We start from the raw sequence: 19,656 nt of genomic DNA, 5'->3' as shown, positions 1-19,656 counted from the left end.
AGCTATTTGCTGTAGAGTTAGTATTTGATTTCACAACACAATTCTTAACCTCTTTCTGAGTTACCTGTTTTCCAGTTATGTAGTGAACTTAACGGAACGTTAATGCTCCTTCTAAGTGATACTTATTCCTTAACAAAGTTTGTTACTCTAATGTAGCATCTCACGTCTGGGTGTTACCTCATGTCTTTGGTTCTCTTAACCTTATAGATCAAGTGTCACCTTATTGTCCAGTGACCTGTGAGCTTAATGCATCCATTCATTCTTTGTTATTTGCTTACACTTGAGCTTTGAAATATCATTGTTGTTTAGCCATCAAAATATAGGAACATAGCAGATGACATATCACTGTTGTTTAGCCATCAAAATATAGGAACATAGCAGGGGGCCTTTTGAAAACTGATGAGTTTCGTATAGACATGTTTCATGCGGGTTTGCTCTGTGAAATGTCATTATATAACGTAGCCTACTATTTATATGATGTTGTGACTTAATGTTTTGCCATAACCAGACAAAATTTTCGGTTGATGTACAAGTTTCTACAAATTTAATTTAGGAGGCCACAAATGTTTATTTGCGTTTACATCTGCGTTTCTATGATATGATGAACGAAACTCCATGACGAATGAGAATTGTGATTATGATGTGATCAGATTTTGACTATATTTATATACCAGAAGTGCACAATAGTTCGTGGTAGTATTTAGAGACTGAATCTTAAAATACTAAAGTTACATTATGAATCTATGAGATACAAAATGGTTTGTTTTTGTTGTTTCTAATTACAAAGAATGTAAAAAAGAAAATGTAAACGAAATTTAAACTGGAGAAAAAAGCGTTTGGCCGCAAGAAATACTTGAGAAACAAAATTCATGAAATATCTGCAAGACACGGAATATGATTAGAACTATTTTCGAACCGAAACTTCTTTAACTAGATTAGCCAGGAGAAGTACTAATTCTTATGTTTAGATAGGTGAAGACTAACTTCCGTTGAATCCAACAACACAAACATGCCATCTATACAAGTTTGATTGTTCATAAACTCCTAACATCAACTTTCATTGGTCAAGAATATTTTGTTCATATGTCTTCGTTTAGATATTTAAACAGTCACTTTCGGTGTATTAAACTATTCAGCCCAATCCTTTTTCTCCTCTTTCTCTTCAATTTACATTTGAAGAATCCTATTTTTTTGTTGGTGACGAAAAAGGGAAAGTGAGAAGTGAAGGGGAAAGTGATAACTAAGTAGAGGGGAAATCAGATGGAATCGAGGTCATCGCTCATTAACCTCCATTGATTTTGTGAACTAGAGTTAACAATCTCTTATGCTTCTGTTCATAGTTTATTCATTATTTTAGTGATCTTCCCCTGCCATTTGCATAAGCATGATTCTATTTTCCATTTATGAGTTTTGTTCAATCGGTCAGTAGTGTTCTTTATTCCATTTCTGATTTTTAAGTTTTAGTGTTCTTTACTTCATTTCTTAGCTGTGTTCAAAAACTATTGTTGATGTGTATTCTTTGAATTCGAATTAATCCTCTTTCTTGTATTTTGAATTAGATGTGTTGTGGAGGAAATATTTTAACTTTGATTATTGAATAATTCAAATGAAATTTTTAAAAGTTTGGTGGTTAATATATAAATATTTTTTAAAAAATATATATATACATATATATATATATTTTTGGCAGCAAACGGTTATTCTATTACTCAAACTTGAGGTGGTCTGGGTAGCTAGACCGGAATAGAACAACCAATAAAACATAGGGATCTATGAAAAGAACGTGCATTCCTAACTAGCGAATCTGCAATATCGTTTTACGTCCTTGGAAAATAGCTGATCTTGAAGTCCGAAAAGCACAACCGAAGAGTTTGAATGATTTCCAGCTCTATGTATATTAAATATATTCTATGTATATTCTCATATTTATTTCAGATTTTTGTATACGCTATGCGCAGTCTATCTGTTCGACTTTGACTCATGAGTAGCGCCGCTAATGGAAGGAAAGAAACTAAGAGCAACTCTAAAAAACCTAAAATGATTAAAGGTAACCAACTCCAATATCATATTCACTATATATATCATATAGGATTCAAAACTAAAAATTGATCACTAATCTTTCACTCTAAAAACGATTTGGATATAGCTAATTAAAATACCTCTCGAACCAAATTTGAATGTTAGACAACTCAATAAAGAACACATAATATATATCAATATTAGAACATATGATCATGCAAGTTCAGTTTTTCTTGATCAAAACATGTTTAGGGCTAAACTGTGTATTCTTTATAGTTTCAAATAGTAATTAAGTCATGAATAAAAAAATAGGTTATATATACGGTGGGTTAAGGCAAGTAACGAGTGATGACAGAAGACTAGAGAGCACAAAGGAGTACGATGCATACAAGCTGCTCCAAATTGCATCTCATCATCTGTGCTCTCTATCTTCTGTCAACACTATCAACGCCTACCAAACGTTAAAGGTCGACTACAGAATCCTGATTGAAAAGATCACTAAATGCTATAAAAGATGAATAATAAATACCTCTAGCGACTATCAAGATCTTGATAAAAATACCAAGTTTGGTGATCATTGTAGTTTTAGCTCAACATCTTTTTATATATTGGAGAACTATATGATTAGATGTATGTATGGGGTTAGAGAAGTACCAGAAGGTTGGTGATGAGATGATGATGAGTATTCTTGAAGCCACTATTTATAGACGTACATAGAGCAGCGAGATGATTTCTCTTCTCCAATTTCATCGAACATTTTGTTTCAACAAGTTTGGAATAATATTGTAATTATTTAGGTTCCTTTGGTATATACGGATTTTCGAATCTATGCTTGTCAACAGTAGAAAATTATTCTTAGTCCACTTTTCTGGAACTGTCTACCTGTTTTGCAAGATTAATTACCTCTTTGGGATGAAAATAGTCAGCGATATCTTTATGGAAAACGTATGACGTCAAACTCGCATTATATACTGAATCATTGATGGAAAATCACATCAAAGGGCCAGGAACGGCCAAAAGAAATAAAAAAACAAACAAAAGAATTTGTTCTTCTAAGAAATTACAATTTTCACCTAGGATCAACTAGCGTTTAAAACCGAACTCTAAAACATTAATAGCCTTGATTGTTTGACAAAAAAAATAAATAGCCATAATCACAACAAGACAGTGCCGGCTCAAGAATTTTATAGGTCCATAGTACAATTTTTTTTTTGACCCTTAAACCTAATATCCATTTAAAGATAATAATATTATAAGCAAATATATACATTTATATAAAATATTTTTGCGCCTTATATATATTTTCAACATATATTTTTTTAAAAACCAGATCCCTAACAATTAAAAAAGAGGGACATCGGATCAGACCCTAGACGGTCACAGTGTTTGTCCCCTACTTAAGACGGCCTGCAACGCTAGAGTGCAAATAACATAATTTTTAAGGCCGAACATTAGATTATTAATCTAAAATATATCAATACATAAAGTTATTAGACGTTTTTTGTGTGTGCCAAATATATGAATTCTATAAAAGAGACGGAAAGAGTTTGTAACAAGTTACAATAATTTAGATCAGGCTAGGAGTTACCTTGGCAAAATGAATAAAAACAAGTTCAAGCCTAGGTATTAAAAACAGAGTGAGATTGCTCATGCACAAGCCATTGTTGTATTAGGTCCCCCATCATGTTTCTGATTTCTTTTTTTTTTTTGTAAACTAACATGTTTCTGATTTCTCTTCGTCAGAATTAGCATCCCTGATGAAACTACACGTTCTTTGCCTTAAGTATTTTTTATTATATAGATTTAGGATACATAACATAGTTGTTTCCACAATCTAAACAACTGACCAACGTACCAAACATTGTCAATGTCCACTTACACCTTCGATCCGTACTACATTTTTAGACCTATGATTGGTTTCTCCTTATATTGTTGTCACTGTTTATTACTGTTGTAGAGGGAGAAACAAAAAAAGAGAGAATTCTGGTAAGTCCGAATTTTTTTTAAGAAGTCTGAATTCTAATATAATGAAATCAGTAATGGTGAAACGTGGACGTAGGTTTATTAAAAGTGATCCGATATAAATCGTATGTAAGTCGTTTTGTTACTCTCCTCTCCTATAATTTACTGTGATCTACTGAGGAAATGATTATACTATGACCTTCGATATTGTTTTAAATACATCTCTTTCGTCGTTCTGTATTAATATTTTCTTGCCAACCAGTTAAAATTCACACAAAGAGTATAGTTATTGTTTTCCTAGTTTACATAATTCTTTTTGTCCATAAATATTTTATGGGGTTAAAAATACAAATACAATAAACACTACACGTTTTTTCGTAATTAAATGATCTCATGATTTGGGTCACTAGATGATATATAAGGATGCCACCTTTTAAATTTCGATATAAGGATAAATATTAAAAAAAGGTAATCGAAAAACAAAGATAGTATAACTATGCAGGTACGGTATTTGAAACTCTAGAAGAAACAAACTTTGTGTTACTGTGTATAAGACGACGAAGAAGATAATCATATATATCTAGGTTTTCAGAAAAGTAGAAGATCAAATCTTTAAAAGATACCCACCCAAAATAGAATAAAGACATGAAGCCCATTCGCACAATTATTTTCTCCGATACTTCTTTTGGTAAATTTTCTCAAATTCTATATTTTCTTAAGTCCCTATGAGACCATCAATCAATTGACAAGGTAAGGTACTGGAGATGCTTTTTCTATCAATACGAAAATTTCATTTCGCTAAGATTATATATATTTACGGTTTTGTGTAGACAGATAATCTGGAAGATGATCTTATCTTCACATGAAAAGTTAAATATATTTACGTTTTTTTGGAATTCAGCAAGTCTTCAATTTATTCGATTGTCCATTTCGATGGTTTCAAGTTTTGTAAAGTCTTCATTACAACTCATTCAAAAAAACAAGTCTTCATTAAAAAAAAAAGAATGGTAAAACCGATTGAATTTATGAGATGTCGTCAAAGTTTTCTAATACAATTCTGACGGTATACTAATAGAAACATAATCGGAAAAACTTTTATGATGGATCACATTAAACTGTCATAATCTTTTGGTATTTCCAAAAGAAATTTGAATCGAATATAACTAACCAACGTTTTTGATAGACTTTTGATGGATTCGTCAAAATTAATCAAAAAATCTAACTATTAATATGGCCATTACAATTGCCATTCTTAAATCCATCAAAAATGAGTAAAAAACCTCCACCATTATAATTCGCTCTTATCCTTATTTTTAACCAATGCCTTGGAAAAAGATACACAACAAATGTTTCTTCAAATCCTATAAATTATTTTGATCTTGGATGGCGGACAACCAGGGAGGATCTAGTAAGCATTGCAACATGGGGCACACCATAGTAATTAACAAAAATTTCAATCGAAAAAGAATGGGGCATAGGAGATTGATTAAGCCCTTTGAGTTCCTCAATTTACAATACAACTAATGAAAATTTAAAATTTTGTATGTGGCTCTTGCCTCACCTAGTGCTCACCTAGGTCCTCTTGCCACACCTAGTGCTCACCTAGGTCCTCTTGCCACACCTAGTGCTCACCTAGGTCCGCCCCTGGACAACATGATCCAAAGATGTAAAAAACTTACCAAGGCGTTCGTTTAAAATCTTGGCTAATTCGTGAAGCTTGCATCACGTCAAGGCATAACCATGAAGGCTTGCTGAACTCCAGTAACAGTATATGTAACTGTAGAAATCAGTCTAACCTTTATACAATAGCACTGATCGGTATTGATCCCTTATCATCAACTACATGCCGCTGGGAAAACGATCCAACATCACATTTTATACAACCAACTTCTTAAATAATGTACGAATTCTAAATCTTAGGCTCATAATATATTTTAGATTTATAATCAATTATGGAAATCCGAATTAAAAAAAATAGAACACCGTATTAGAGAAGGTTTGAATTCAAAACACAAAGGAATTAACATCTTTATATAACCACTAAACCACAAACAGTTTGATATAATCGTCGTTCAAAATCGATCCAACATTACATTTTATAATACCAACATTTATATAATACTATTTTAGCTAGGTAATTTGAAGAGAAAACTTTGATAACACCATATATAAATTTATCTTTGATTCTTGAACAACAAAAAAATTGTTTATATCGAGAGCAATAATAAAAAAAGATAGCACATAGTGAATATAATATTAGTTTTACATAAGTACATGTAAATAATCCAATTATTGAGTTGGACTAAATCTAAATTTGATCAAAGTTTTAGGGTTCCCTATAAACATTTCATACTTCTATCACATTAGCCAAACAAATCTTGTCACATGTTAAAATATTGGAGAGAATCTTACAAACCAAATGTCTATGTACAAGTATACAAATATATAAAATATTTATCTTACAAATATAAATAGTATGCTAAAATTTAAAAATATTATTGTTAACCTTGTACGATACTATAGTACGGGAGGCTAAAATTATCAGTTCAGCCCCTTCATCTATAACAAACAAAAGCTAATATACAATTGCAAAATAAATACAGGTAAAAAGTTATGAATTATTTAAGAACTTATTCATAATAGTTTCCGTGTTTGTCTATATTTGTTGGTACTTCTTTTTTTGTGCACATTGGTACTTCAACTTTTATATGATTAATCTTTGTATTTGGGAACGGAGATATCATAGTCTTGGTAGTTGGCACCATTGAAGGTTCCTCTACATGCGCACGTACTAGTAAGAATTTTATGTCTAAATTCCGTATGCCTAAGAAAGGCTAATAAGCATGCTAGTTGGTTGGAGGTTTCTGGAGACAGATCTTTTTGTCACATTCCACATTGAGAAATTAGTCTCAATCACATCGACCATCCCTAGTTTAATTCCATTACACCTTTCGAAAGTAATTGGTTGGTCATAGTTTCTCAACTGATTTAAAGCCACCAAAACTACAGGTGATTTGCATCATGTTCGAGAATCCATTTATAGTATTATAATACTATTGTGTTACAAAAAAAAAAGTATTAGTATAATACTATTATCAGTTGTTTCTTTTTGACCGACGACCAAACTTTACAGACCAGTGAACGACGCAGGAACTAGCCTAGTTCTCTTTTGTATTACTGCAAGAGTCGCTTCCACTTCAACAGTTCAACATTTGATTTTTGTTTAACTTTATCTTTTAAAATTTTCGTTAAATAACTTATTCAAAAAATCTTGAACCTTATCACCATGCGAAATATCCAATTCCAGCCTTATGTTATTACACGCTTTTTTCTATATATAAGTGCCAAATCCACACACAGAACTTTAGAAATACAAAAGAGAACCGGATTTAAATAATTTTAATGCAAAAACATGGTTTCAAGTGAAAGATGAAGCATAAAAGTCTTGTCACTTTGTCACTACGATAAGTTGAGATTCTGTGGATGGAAACCAACTCTAGAGTCTTCAAAGCTATATTCCAGGGAACACTTGGGCTCACCGAATGACTGAACGAGAGTTGAAGAACCCTAAGATATCAAATTTAAATTATTGCTCCGTAAAATTAATCTTTAGGTTTACCCAAAAGAAAAAAAATTAATCTTTACCTTCTTTTTTTTTGTCACTGAAAAAATTAATCTTTACCTAAAAGGGTACATTTATATTATAATGTGTGTGTATATGTGTTTCCAATAGAGATCTTCTTCGTAACAAGCATCTCAAATTAAGCACAAAAAATGATTAAAATTTTCTTTAAACTTGGCCAATCTGCCTAATATCCTAGTCCTAAATAAATCACAAAATTTACTTTGGCTGAGCTATTTTAGATTAGGGATAGGCAACATGAACAGTGCCATATATGGCCGTTATGAACAGTGCCAACTTCCCTGTGCCTCTCACCAACACCTAACTCGATCTCTTCTCTCTCCCTTATTAGCTCGAGATCAGGACTTCAGGATATATTTGGGTAAAGATTAATTTTTATGAGAACTTAATTTATATGAACTCTATTGTTCAACAGTTGTAATTTTTGAGAAACGAAGTTGGAGATCTAGTGTTAGTGAAGGAACTTGGGATTTTCGATCTTGTAAACTATACATGAAGAATAAGAAAAATATAATTCACGTTAACTATGTTCATATTTAAAATAACTCAGTCAATGCAAACTTCGTAATTATTTGACGAATAATAAACTTTGCATACTACGCGACTAATTATACAGACTTAATATATTTTCGACATTTTTCCCGTATAAACCTAACTTTTTTTTTATCAGCGCAGCAACTAGTTTAGTTATTATTTAATATTTATTAATGGTGTCTGTTACGTCCATGAACCATGCGTCGCGTTGTAATTGGCAAAACAATAAAAAAAGCTGCTATATCCAATCATATCTTTACTTGGGACAAAAGACCGTGAATTTGGGTACACAATTGGCGTACAGTCACAAAAAGGTTAATGCACTGCATCTAATCAAGGAGTATACTTTTATCTGTTTTCTTTTTAGATACATACATTTATATATTCTTCACTCAGGCAGAATTGTTTCTAGATTTCTGTAGAGATAATAAGATTACATGTGCGATGCTGGCTTGAGTAATAGACACGAGTCATATATCTAAGTTTTTGTAAATATTCGTAAATCAAATCCGATATTTTATCTGAATAATCAATTTATTTTTCGATTCGATCTGATTCATATTTATCTGAATATTCAGTGTTTGGATATTAAAAAATTTTATATTTTACTGGATATCTAATTCAATCGTATAAATAAAATAAAAATTAAAAAATAAATATATAATATAACATAATAATAATTTGGTACATATTAAAATCCCCATAGCTAAAATAATCAATTTAATAATTAAACATATTGTAAACTTACATTAAATATGATAACTATGATTTACATATATATATATAATGGATCCGACTGAATATATTTTCCTAGAAATAATAGTATTTGTAATTCATGTTGTTTTTAACATATATTGCATATAAAAGTATTTATTTTGTTTCGTAGAGTTACGAATATCCGAGTTTTTAGTTCGAATATAAACGTATCAAATATTATGGATACTTTGCTCTGTCCTATGCTTATGCTTGACCAAAGCCACAAGTCTGTCGATAAATATTTACATTGAATTTTTAGAACCAACTAAAAGTAATTGTTATATAGCTGAATGATAGAACTACATGTGTAAGAAACAAAGGTAACTGGCTCTACTTAGTTCTCTTAATCGTATTTATTGTTAAACCAAAACAAAAACCACTCAACCTTGAGAATATAATAGACTTAGTTCCCAAAAAAACTAGCAAATATAAATTTGAAAAGAGTAGGGTCGAAATGTGACATTTCTCTACGTGGAAAAATCTCTTAGATAGCATATAAAAATATTTATGACAACGTAGCATATAAATGAAAAAAAATCTTAGAATAGTATTTATTAAAGGATTAAATGACTAATTTCTAAAATGCTAGCTTAAACACTAATCAATAATCTCTATACATGTAGACCTTGAGTTTTTTTTGGGGTTATGGAATATATGCTGCAAATATTGATGTGCCAACACTTTGGAACTGATTGCGGCAAAGACATAATTTCGATGATACAAGAACAAAAAACATTGTCAAATTGGTCTAGAGAGTTAAAAGAGATATCAAGACATATCAAGACTGAAGAAAAGATTTGTATACTTCTCTGTTGTTTATCATCTACATTCTGAAAACAAACAACATATTGATCATTAGATAAGATATCAAAAGTTTATCATAAAGATTTTTATTACATTGGTTGTTCCTATTATCAAGCTTTTAATAATATCAGTCGTTTGATGTTAAAAAAAGTTTTAAACTCAAATATAAAATAAAAAGTGTTTAACTAATAAATGATATTCTATATTTTTTTCTTATATGTGCTAGTTTTAAGAAAAAAATATGTTTTAATGATTTCTTACAATATTACTCTATTTAGTACTAGGAAAGGAAACCCGTGCGATATCGCACGAGAATTTATTTTAGAAAAAATATGCCACATTTTATATAAAAGAGAAGATACATATTCATATATTTTTGACAACATTTTTAAAAAATGTATTTAAGATGAAAAATTGTAACTTTTGACATTTATTTAGAGAAAATATACACTTTTTGACATTTTGATAATTTATTTTTAATAAAAGCAATGTTTAAGATGAAAAGATACATCCTTATACACTTGACTACTTCTTCTACACGAACATAATTCTTAAAATGAAAAACATATTGTTAAGATGAATAGATATATACTTATATATTTTGATAACATTTTTTAAATAATGTCATTTTTAAGATGAAAGATACAATATGATGAAAATCACAACTTTAATATTTATTTAGAGAAAATATACATTTTAGACACTTTTAGAAAATATTCTCAGAGATTACAGAGATGTGATTATTAGACTACAATAAAGTATTGACTAAACTTTTTGACAGTTTAGTTTTCGACAAGTAATGTTAAATAAAAAATATTTAATAACAAAATGAAGGTTACAAATTAAAGAGAAGTTAAGTTTGTAACTGTCTCTTTAACTTGCAACTCCTCATTCGTATTTTTTAAGCATGCACACACCTCTTAGATTAATATATTAACGTTTACTTTTTTGATCAAATATAATTTTTAACATTTACCATAAACCTCAATTCCATCATCATCTTCATTTCTTAACAAGCACTATTTATTTTCTTATCTTCTGGTACATAGATTCAACAGCACTTGGTGCATTTGTGTGAGACACAATAACTCTTCATCTTTAGAACACATATTCTTACTATCTTAATTTATGTATCTTAAGAATCTGTTTTTTGTAACTGATCTTAAGAATCATTTTAGTAATGCCATTTTTATTATAACTGTAAACACCAACTTTTTAATGTTTATAAACTTTTTAAGGTTGAAGAAATAGAATTGTTAACGATTATAGATATAGAAATTTGTTGTTTTAGAAAATAATAAAACACCATTATTAATTATCATTTGGAAATGAACCACGGGTTTGTTGTAAAAAAAAATTCACCGATTTTTCTGCTGGAACTCTATGTCTTCAGGAGATTATTTTCAATATGAATTTCATAATTGTAATGAATTTGTAACTTTCCAGTAAATTAATAATATGATTGGTAAATACAAATTGATTTCGTGTGTCCCAAATTGATGCCTTTTAATTGTATCATGCCACTCTTCATCTCCTTCTAATAAATCTTTTGCCACACATGCATTTCTGAACCATAATTGATTAGCATTTGAAGAGTAAAAAGATTTTTGCTAAAATATTTTGGAGCAAACACATATAAAACTTGGAAACTTTGTTTATATCTTTTGTATATTTGCTTAAAAGAAAAGATAAATTTATTTGTCTTATCCTATAAAAATATTTTATGATCCTTTGGAGCAGTGAATCTTTCTCCTTTTTATCTATTTTTTATTTGTTCTGATATTTTTTTGTTGTTTGATTTTTTCATTGTTCACAACTACTATATGTAGAAGACCAAAGATTGCAATGCTTAACCACCAACTATTGCAATGGTTAATAGAATTACAATGATTCGTAACTAAATGTTGCAATGGTTGAAGATCAAAACTTACAATGGTTAATCATGTAAGGTAACTAAATGTTGCAATGGTTGAAGATCAAAACTTACAATGATTAATCATGTAAGGTCGTAACAGTTCAATTAAACAGTTGTAAATGTTCATCCAAACAATTGCAATGATTCATTTAAATGGTTGGCAAACCCAATTAATTCATAGGGACATGTCTTTTCATTTTAATTATGCTCATGACTGTTTAAGGTACATTATCGTTTATAACCATTCAAGGTACCTTTTCGTTTATAACTGATTTTATTTTTAAATTGTATTTTCTTAATTTATATTTTCAACATATATTATATTGTTTTGTTTATTATCACTTTTGACTTTAAAAATTGCATCTTTATCTTATGTCTTTTTAAGTCTATATATTTTATCATTTCGCTTAAAATTGTTGTGTTTAAAAATTGTATGAATAGTCACAACTTTTAGACAATTTTTAGAAGGACACAACCTTACAGCATAGAACTTTTAGAAAAGACACAACCCTCTACACATATTTTTCAAAAGACACAACCTTTCAACATAACTGAAGTTCACAATCTTAGGAATTAATTGGAAAAGACACAACCTTACAACATAGAACTTTTAGAAAAGACACAACCTTTTACATTTCTTTTTCAAAAGACACAACCTTTCAACATAAGTGGATTCACAACCTTAGGAATTAATTGGAAAAGACAGAACCTTACAACATAGAACTTTTCGAAAAGACATAACCCTTTACAGTTCTTTTTCAAAAGACACAACCTTTCAACATAAGTGGATTCGCAACCTTTGGAATTAATTGGAAAAGACACAACCTTACAACATAGAACTTTTCGAAAAGACACAACCCTTTACACTTCTTTTTCAAAAGACACAACCTTTCAACATAAGTGGATTCACAACCTTTAGAATTAATTGGGATTCCTATTATTAGTAGATATATAACATAGTTGTAAAACGACAATTAACTGTAAGATATATGTGTGTGTATATACATGTAAATGTGTAATTGTGAACATAATTGCAAATATTAAATATAATAAAAGAATGGTGTGAGTGGGGAATAGTGGAATGATAGAAAAGGAATGGAGATAGGGTTGAAAAAGTAAAGGAGAATAAGGAAGAAGCTATAGGGAAGCGACAAGTACGAAGATGCTTATCGTGAAGAGGCATAAGATAAGAATTAAGCAACTGTTTCACTCAGATTCTTTGTTCCCTCTTTAACTTTTTCATCCTTCTATTGGCTACATTCTCCTTGCATCCATCACCAATGATCTCATTAAAGCCACAATAACCCTAACATTCTTTTCCTTATCCCTTAATCACTCTAATTTTTAGGTCATATTTCCTTTCTGACTACGGGCCATAGCTGATGAAACTCAAATTATATCCAGAAATTAGGGTTAGGATCTATACTTACATATTGTACAGTATAAATTAATCATGCTCTAAACAGAAAATATGGCTATAGGACTATGAGTTGGAATTAGACCCACCTACAGATCTGAAAGTTTGACTAAACAATTCTTTTTGTATAAATAATATAGAAGATTTCACCATTATCTGTAGCTTATAGAGTTTACAAAAAGAGGAGATGAGATCGAACCATTACTCCCTCTATCTCCTTCTGAATATCATGAGTTGTTTTGTTTTGTAAATTTAAATTCATTTTCAAAGGTATGTAGCTAGTATATATAATTAAATTTGCAGTAAAAGATAAAACATCTAACAAAAAAAATAGTAGAATAAATTTTCAAAGGTATGCAGCTATGGAACCAATTCTGCCATTCAACTTTGAAGAGCAATTTGTTTGATCCTTTGGTCTAACAAAATTAAGACGCATGATCTTACGAACTCTATGAGTTGCTTTTCAAATCAAACTCTAATTATTTTTTCTTTTTGAAACACAATCAAACTCTATATTAAATTTCTAAACTTCTTCTATTTAGAAAGTTGTAAAAAGATGTCCCTCTTGGGAGAAGAAATGAGAGAATATGTCAACAAAAGGTCGTGTAGATATTTTGATCTCATTTGGTAAATCTGTTTCTTAAAAGCTTCTAGTATATTACCACCAGATATGTGCTCTTGACGTGGTGAACAAGTTTGATGTTGATCTGACATTTTTTTAGATTTAAATCTAACATTTTTTGTTTTTCATAACCTAAGTCTCAACCCATATAGATTTATGAATGGATGCTACATCTATCTCATACTTGGAGGTATTCATAGAGGCGGATATCACACATCTTTCACATTTAAATTTGGTTTCGCAGTTACATGTTACAATATATTTGTATTGTTTTATTTGTTTTTCAAATAAAAAATTCGCATGTTACTGATAGAAAAAATCAAAAATAAATATAAAAGTACTAACTGAGACTTTACAAATAATTTTATGGGAACACAACCGCAATAATTGGCATATTAAGTCGAGCTAGAGGCCTCAGTTACCTCACTGGTCCATTTTGTGAATGTAGTAATGAGAAACAAGGTGATAGTTTGCACAGTGCATCCAGTAAGAACTCCAATCCAGAGACCTTTAACTTTGAAGTCAAGTATAAAGCAGAAGAGAAATCCTACAGGAATTCCGATGATATAAAACGCAGCGATATTCACATAAGCTCCAATCTTCTGCTTACCACTTCCTCTCACAACCCCTTCAAACACATACACCAAAAATAAACAAGACGTTTATATAGAAAATATCTTTTCTTCGTGTGTTTATAAAGACTAAAGAGAATATGGATTTCTAACCGGTTAGTGAGGCTGACAAGCTGTCCATGACAATGGAAATGCAGAGAACCGGTGTGATTTCTGCCGCGTAGTGAATCACTTCAGGGACGTTACTATAAGCGTAGCCCCAAACGTTGCTTAACATGAACAGAGCAACGCTTACGGAAGAAGATTCAACTGCCGCAATCATGATTGCAACAAACGCAGACGCTTTAGCTGCGATTAGGTTTCCAGCTCCTAGTTCGTTGGCCACATTTGTGCTAAAACATTTAAGTAAATCCAATTAAATAAATAAAATAAATAGTTAAACTGACTAGCACTTTGATTCTCTGTTTGCATTTCATTGACGTTTCCCTTAATGTTCACATGTGTTTTACTTCAATGAAATACCTATTAGGAGTCACATGTGACATAGAGTAATTGTTAAGAAACATAAGTTAATCTACTCAATGACAATCAGCTTTATTTTTAAACCTTAAAATGATATTAAAACCCAAAATTAGCACTCGAATAGGATATGTTACCGATCTTAAAATGGAATTTGATTTGAAGTAGACTAAAACACCTATCATCTACATATAATGAGAGAAGAAAATGAGTTATAATGCAATACTATATAAAGAAATATAGAATTATAATCTACTCATAAGTTGTAAGTCCATACAAATTTAAGTGCAACTGTTTTTTTGTTTCTTCTTCTAAACAAGTTATATAATAAACAAACTGACCTTGCGGCCGCACCAATCGCAGTTGCTAGATTGTAGTGCAAAGAAGACGATGTCACGCTGTTCAAATGAAAATGTAGCCATTAGGTCATACGCAACAATCATAGGATTCAAAGAGACTATAGTGTTGCCAAAAAAATTAGGACTTCGTATTACCACATGGAAATCACAGATGTCTCCAGCTTTGAGTTGGGTAAAACTCCGGAAATAAGAATCAAAATTTCGAAAGCCGACCATTCAAGACAAATCATCAACGCAGAAGGAACCGCTAAGGAGAAGAACGTCCTCATGTGACCAAACGCTTCCATCGATATAAAAACGCGTTTGCCATCGCAAAGTTGAGAACGTCTCATGAAAAACCAGAGGAAAACCGCATTGAGCCAATACGAAAGGCTTATAGATAAAGCTGCACCTTTGGTTCCAAGCCCTAAAGTGTAAACCAAAATCCAACAAACCGGCACGTGGAAACACAGAACCGTTAAAGAAGACAGAACCATAGGAAAAATCAAGCTTTGTGTCTGGAAGTAGCGAATCAAAGATTGAAGTACAGAGTAACCAAATAAAGCTGGTATGAGCCAAAGGCAGTAAACAGAAGCTATCTCTGCTATTTCGGGGTCTTGATGAAACAATAACAAAAGATTCTTCATGAAAATCCATAGAAGAGAGATTGGGAAACATATGATGAGGAGAGAAATAATGGAAGTGAAAGTATATGACCCGAGCTTCTCGTATTGACGAGCTCCAAAGGCTTGACCACACAATGTTTCTAATGCGCTCGCTAGTCCAGACTGTTATTCAAATAATTGTATGTAATAAAATTAAATCAGAGGAGATTAAATAGGATAATCTGTTATGAGTTTGTACAAGTTCAACTTACGAGGAGACTGAACCCGGTTACATTAGCTATGGAGCTGGCGAGTGCAATTCCAGCTAGAGAGATCTCGCTTTTGTGGCCGACAATCATTGTAGAAGTGGCTTGAAGAAGGGTTTGAGATATGTTTACGACCACCATGGGAGCCGCCATGGATGCCACTTTCTTCAACTTCTCCCATCTTATCTTATCTACTTCTTGTTCTTTCTTGTAATTTACCAGTAATGGATCTTCCATTGTGTGTTTTCTTCTTCTCTTTTCTTTTAGAAAATGTGGAGTCTAGTAGCGAAAGCCAATATGATTTTGACTTATTAAGGTTTGGCTTTCAATAAAAATTTGACATGATAATTAATGACCAAGGATTTTCAGGAAAGAATAATAATTAATGAACAAGGCTCATATCGCGATCTTTGGAATTTTTCTATTTGTGATCGACGTGGGCTTGTCAAACTTGTAATGAAATAAACGTTTACAAAAGGAATCAAAATTGGACCATAAATCAACGATTTGGAAGAAAAAACAGCATTGTCTTGTGGAAAACTAATCTGGTTTGGTTGTTTTTTGGGTTAAATGGTCACGGGTGTGTTAACTTTATATATTAAATATTTTTTATATATATTAAATCTTAAAACTGTCAATAGCTGTTTTTAAATACAAAAGATCAGGTTGATTTAATTATGACTTTTTCTTAGGTTCACCCCATAGAGTGAACCTTTAGGTTCACCAACCAATAGAAAAGTTGTCATTTTAGATCTAGTATCTTTTAATTAAGGAAACAAAATAACTTGCCAAATTATATTATGCTTTTAAAATAAAAAATAAAAGATTAAATAAAAAAAATAACAATAGTTCTAAAAAAGATTATTTAAAAAAAAAATTTGTTTTTAAGATTTAGAATTTAATGTTTAAGATTTATAATTTAGAATTTATCCAAATATTTAGTGTTTTTCCAAGAGTTTAGGATTTACCTAAGAGTTTAGGGTTTACCCAAGGGTTTAGGATTTTCCCAAGAGTTTAGGGTTTAGGATTAGAGTTTAGGGTTTAGGATTAGAGTTTAGGGTTTAGTGTTTTGTTGACAACATGTTTAGTGTTTTTCCAAGGGTTTAGGGTTTATCCAAAGATATAGAATTTACCCAAGGGTTTAGGGTTTAGGATTTGAGTTTAGGGTTTGGTATTAGAGTTTAGGGTTTAGTGTTTTGTTGACAACATTATTTTTTTTTGAATTTGTTTTTTATATATTATTTTTATTTATTTTTAAATTTTATTTTAAAAAGATAATATAATTTGCCAAGTTATTTAGTTTACTTAATTAAAAGATACTAGATCTAAAATGACAATTTTTTATTGATTGGTGAATCTAAAGGTTCACCATAGGGGGTGAACCCAAGAATCTAATCTATTAAAAGGAAAGTACATTTTATACTTAGTCCTGAGTTTTTCTCAATATTTACCTCTTTATGCCACTGACATAAACCATGTTTATCACTTAAATCAAACCACTTAATTAATTTAGATTGTTTACCAAACATTACGTCTATACCAGCTTAAATAAACCACCGGCTTTAACAACTTTAACAAACTCCATCAATTGTCAATTTAAATAAATTGGCCAAACAAAAATAAGATGTTAAACCTATACCATATAATAATTATTAACCAAGACACCTCACATTCATCACAAATCGATTTGAATCATTCTTTCTACTTGTGTTAAACAGTCCTCGAATTTGCCAAAATCTTAGATGTGATTTTGATGAATTACATTTATGTGGAATAGGAATCATGTTTTCTGAAAAAAAAAACAGAATAAAATTAACCAAAGTGATCTCACAAATATTATTTTCATAATCTTAACAAAATGTTGCTAAAATACAAATTTGAATGTTGTACTAAACAGATTTACGTAACAATCAAGGACAGTCAAAATTCAATTTCTATTAACCAAAGATTTTTTTTTTTTGTTAAATTCTATTAACCAAAGATAATATCATACTTACTACAATCTCCATATTCCTTTAGTATATTTCATATTCTTTAACTACTATTCGATTAAGTAATCATATCTGATTATTGCATGCTATTTTTTAACAAAAAAATCTAATTATATTATCTCAACTAACTATATATATTATTCAAAATACAAAGAATGATAAATTTACTTTTCATAAGCATGTATTATCGGTATAGAACGTGTAACAAAAGTTTTATATTCTTAATTTATATTATTAAAATAGAAGTACAAAATAAAAATACCCCTTAATTTTACCATTTATTTACATTAGCATGCAGTTGAGATATTTATTGAACATATATTTAAGTATACTTGTATTTTCCTAATTTAAATAATAAATTTAAGCATTTAATGTCTTTTTTAAAATTTAAATAATAGCTTTCCTTAATCAAATCTTAACCAAAATAGATTTCCTAATATATTTTATATTAACATATTAAATATTTTAAATATTTGTTAGTAATAAATAATAAAATGAAAAATAACAAATCATAATCAATTTATATAACATATAAATAAAATATAAAATACTTTATTCATATATTATTAGTATAATGCTTTCATAATATAAGTCCAATTAGTTATAAATATTGGATTTTTTATATGACACATTGTGATATAATAAACAATTAAAATCACAAAATATAATTATTCAAAGTAATAAATAAAATTGTTATGTTTTAAAATGTTATATTAACAATTATTTATTACATTTTAATTTACAAATATATATATACCATTAGTACAAAAAAGAAATTTAAAGTGAAAGCAAATATTTATACGGTCACGGATCAAGCTCTAGAAATAAACAACAACAGCGCAAGATTATTTTTCTTTAACAAATTTATTTTAATAGATATTATAGTTCCAAAGATGTTTATATATTTTATGTATTTATAAATTTATTTTCTTTGTTTTAAGGGATGCTAAGATTTTGAAAATGGAAAAATATTATGACCCACCTCTATATTATTTTAATTAGGATAAAATTTATATCAGAATATTTTGTTAAATTTTTAATTTTAATTTTTATTATAACTGCAAAGATTAAATTTCAATATAAATTTATGTTTAAATACTACAAATACATCATTTAATATAAACTTAACAAAACTAAAAAAATAAAATAAATACCCGCCCGGTCGGGCGGGTGAAGGTCTAGTAACTCTTTAATTATTAAGAACCCAAGATGGACCAGATACTATATATAGTGCCAACTGTCAGAAAATAGTTGAGAAAGTCAAGGAAGAAGATTTTGATGAGTAGTATGTGATGATCTCTCAAGGAAGTCTTTCAACAAAAAATATAATTAAAAAAGAAAAAGTTGGAGGAGATTATAGAAAATGCCACAATCATTTCTCTGCAAAGAGACTATTTTGTAGAGACTGTATTTACGCTTGTCCATTTTTATTGGCTCAATTTAATTTACACAAAAAATTTATTAACTCACTTAGTGCAATTAAAATATCAATACAAATTAATTTAGAGACTTTTTTTGAAATTTTAGAGACTATATGTGAAATTATATATCCATTACTCTAAGGGCATCATCAACACAAGTCTCTTGTGCACAGTTTTTTAAGTATTTGTTATACTAATTTAGAGATTATATGTGAAATTATATATCCATTAGTGGTGCTCTAAGGGCATTATTAACACCAATTCTCTTATGG

The 19,656-nt window shown here is 29.8% G+C and overlaps 1 protein-coding gene across 1 annotated transcript; it reads right to left on the bottom strand.

The window, feature by feature from the left end:
• Positions 1 to 13,871: 13,871 nt before the first annotated feature.
• On the bottom strand, positions 13,872 to 16,400 carry LOC103831130 (protein DETOXIFICATION 9). The gene is made up of 5 exons (XM_009106983.3): positions 15,979 to 16,400; positions 15,258 to 15,889; positions 15,105 to 15,161; positions 14,398 to 14,636; positions 13,872 to 14,300 (listed from the first exon to the last, which is right to left on the bottom strand). The coding sequence occupies exons 1-5, from the start codon at positions 16,207 to 16,209 to the stop codon at positions 14,068 to 14,070; spliced, it is 1,392 nt and encodes a 463-aa protein (XP_009105231.1). The 5' UTR covers positions 16,210 to 16,400; the 3' UTR covers positions 13,872 to 14,067.
• Between the last annotated feature and the right edge of the window lie 3,256 nt (positions 16,401 to 19,656).

This window comes from Brassica rapa, chromosome A07 (genome assembly GCF_000309985.2).
Source record: "Brassica rapa cultivar Chiifu-401-42 chromosome A07, CAAS_Brap_v3.01, whole genome shotgun sequence".
Taxonomy (NCBI): Eukaryota; Viridiplantae; Streptophyta; class Magnoliopsida; order Brassicales; family Brassicaceae; genus Brassica; species Brassica rapa.
The sequence above is the reverse complement of the archived record's forward strand: the minus strand, read 5'-3'. Positions and strand labels throughout refer to the sequence as shown.

Excerpts from the sequence above, each read along its gene's own strand:
- LOC103831130 (XM_009106983.3), bottom strand. The coding sequence starts at position 16,209 with ATGGAAGATCCATTACTGGTAAATTACAAGAAAGAACAAGAAGTAGAT. Across the intron at positions 15,890-15,978 it reads TAACCGGGTTCAGTCTCCTC|TCTGGACTAGCGAGCGCATT; the intron begins GTAAGTTGAACT and ends TTTGAATAACAG. Across the intron at positions 15,162-15,257 it reads ACATCTGTGATTTCCATGTG|CGTGACATCGTCTTCTTTGC; the intron begins GTAATACGAAGT and ends TCATTTGAACAG.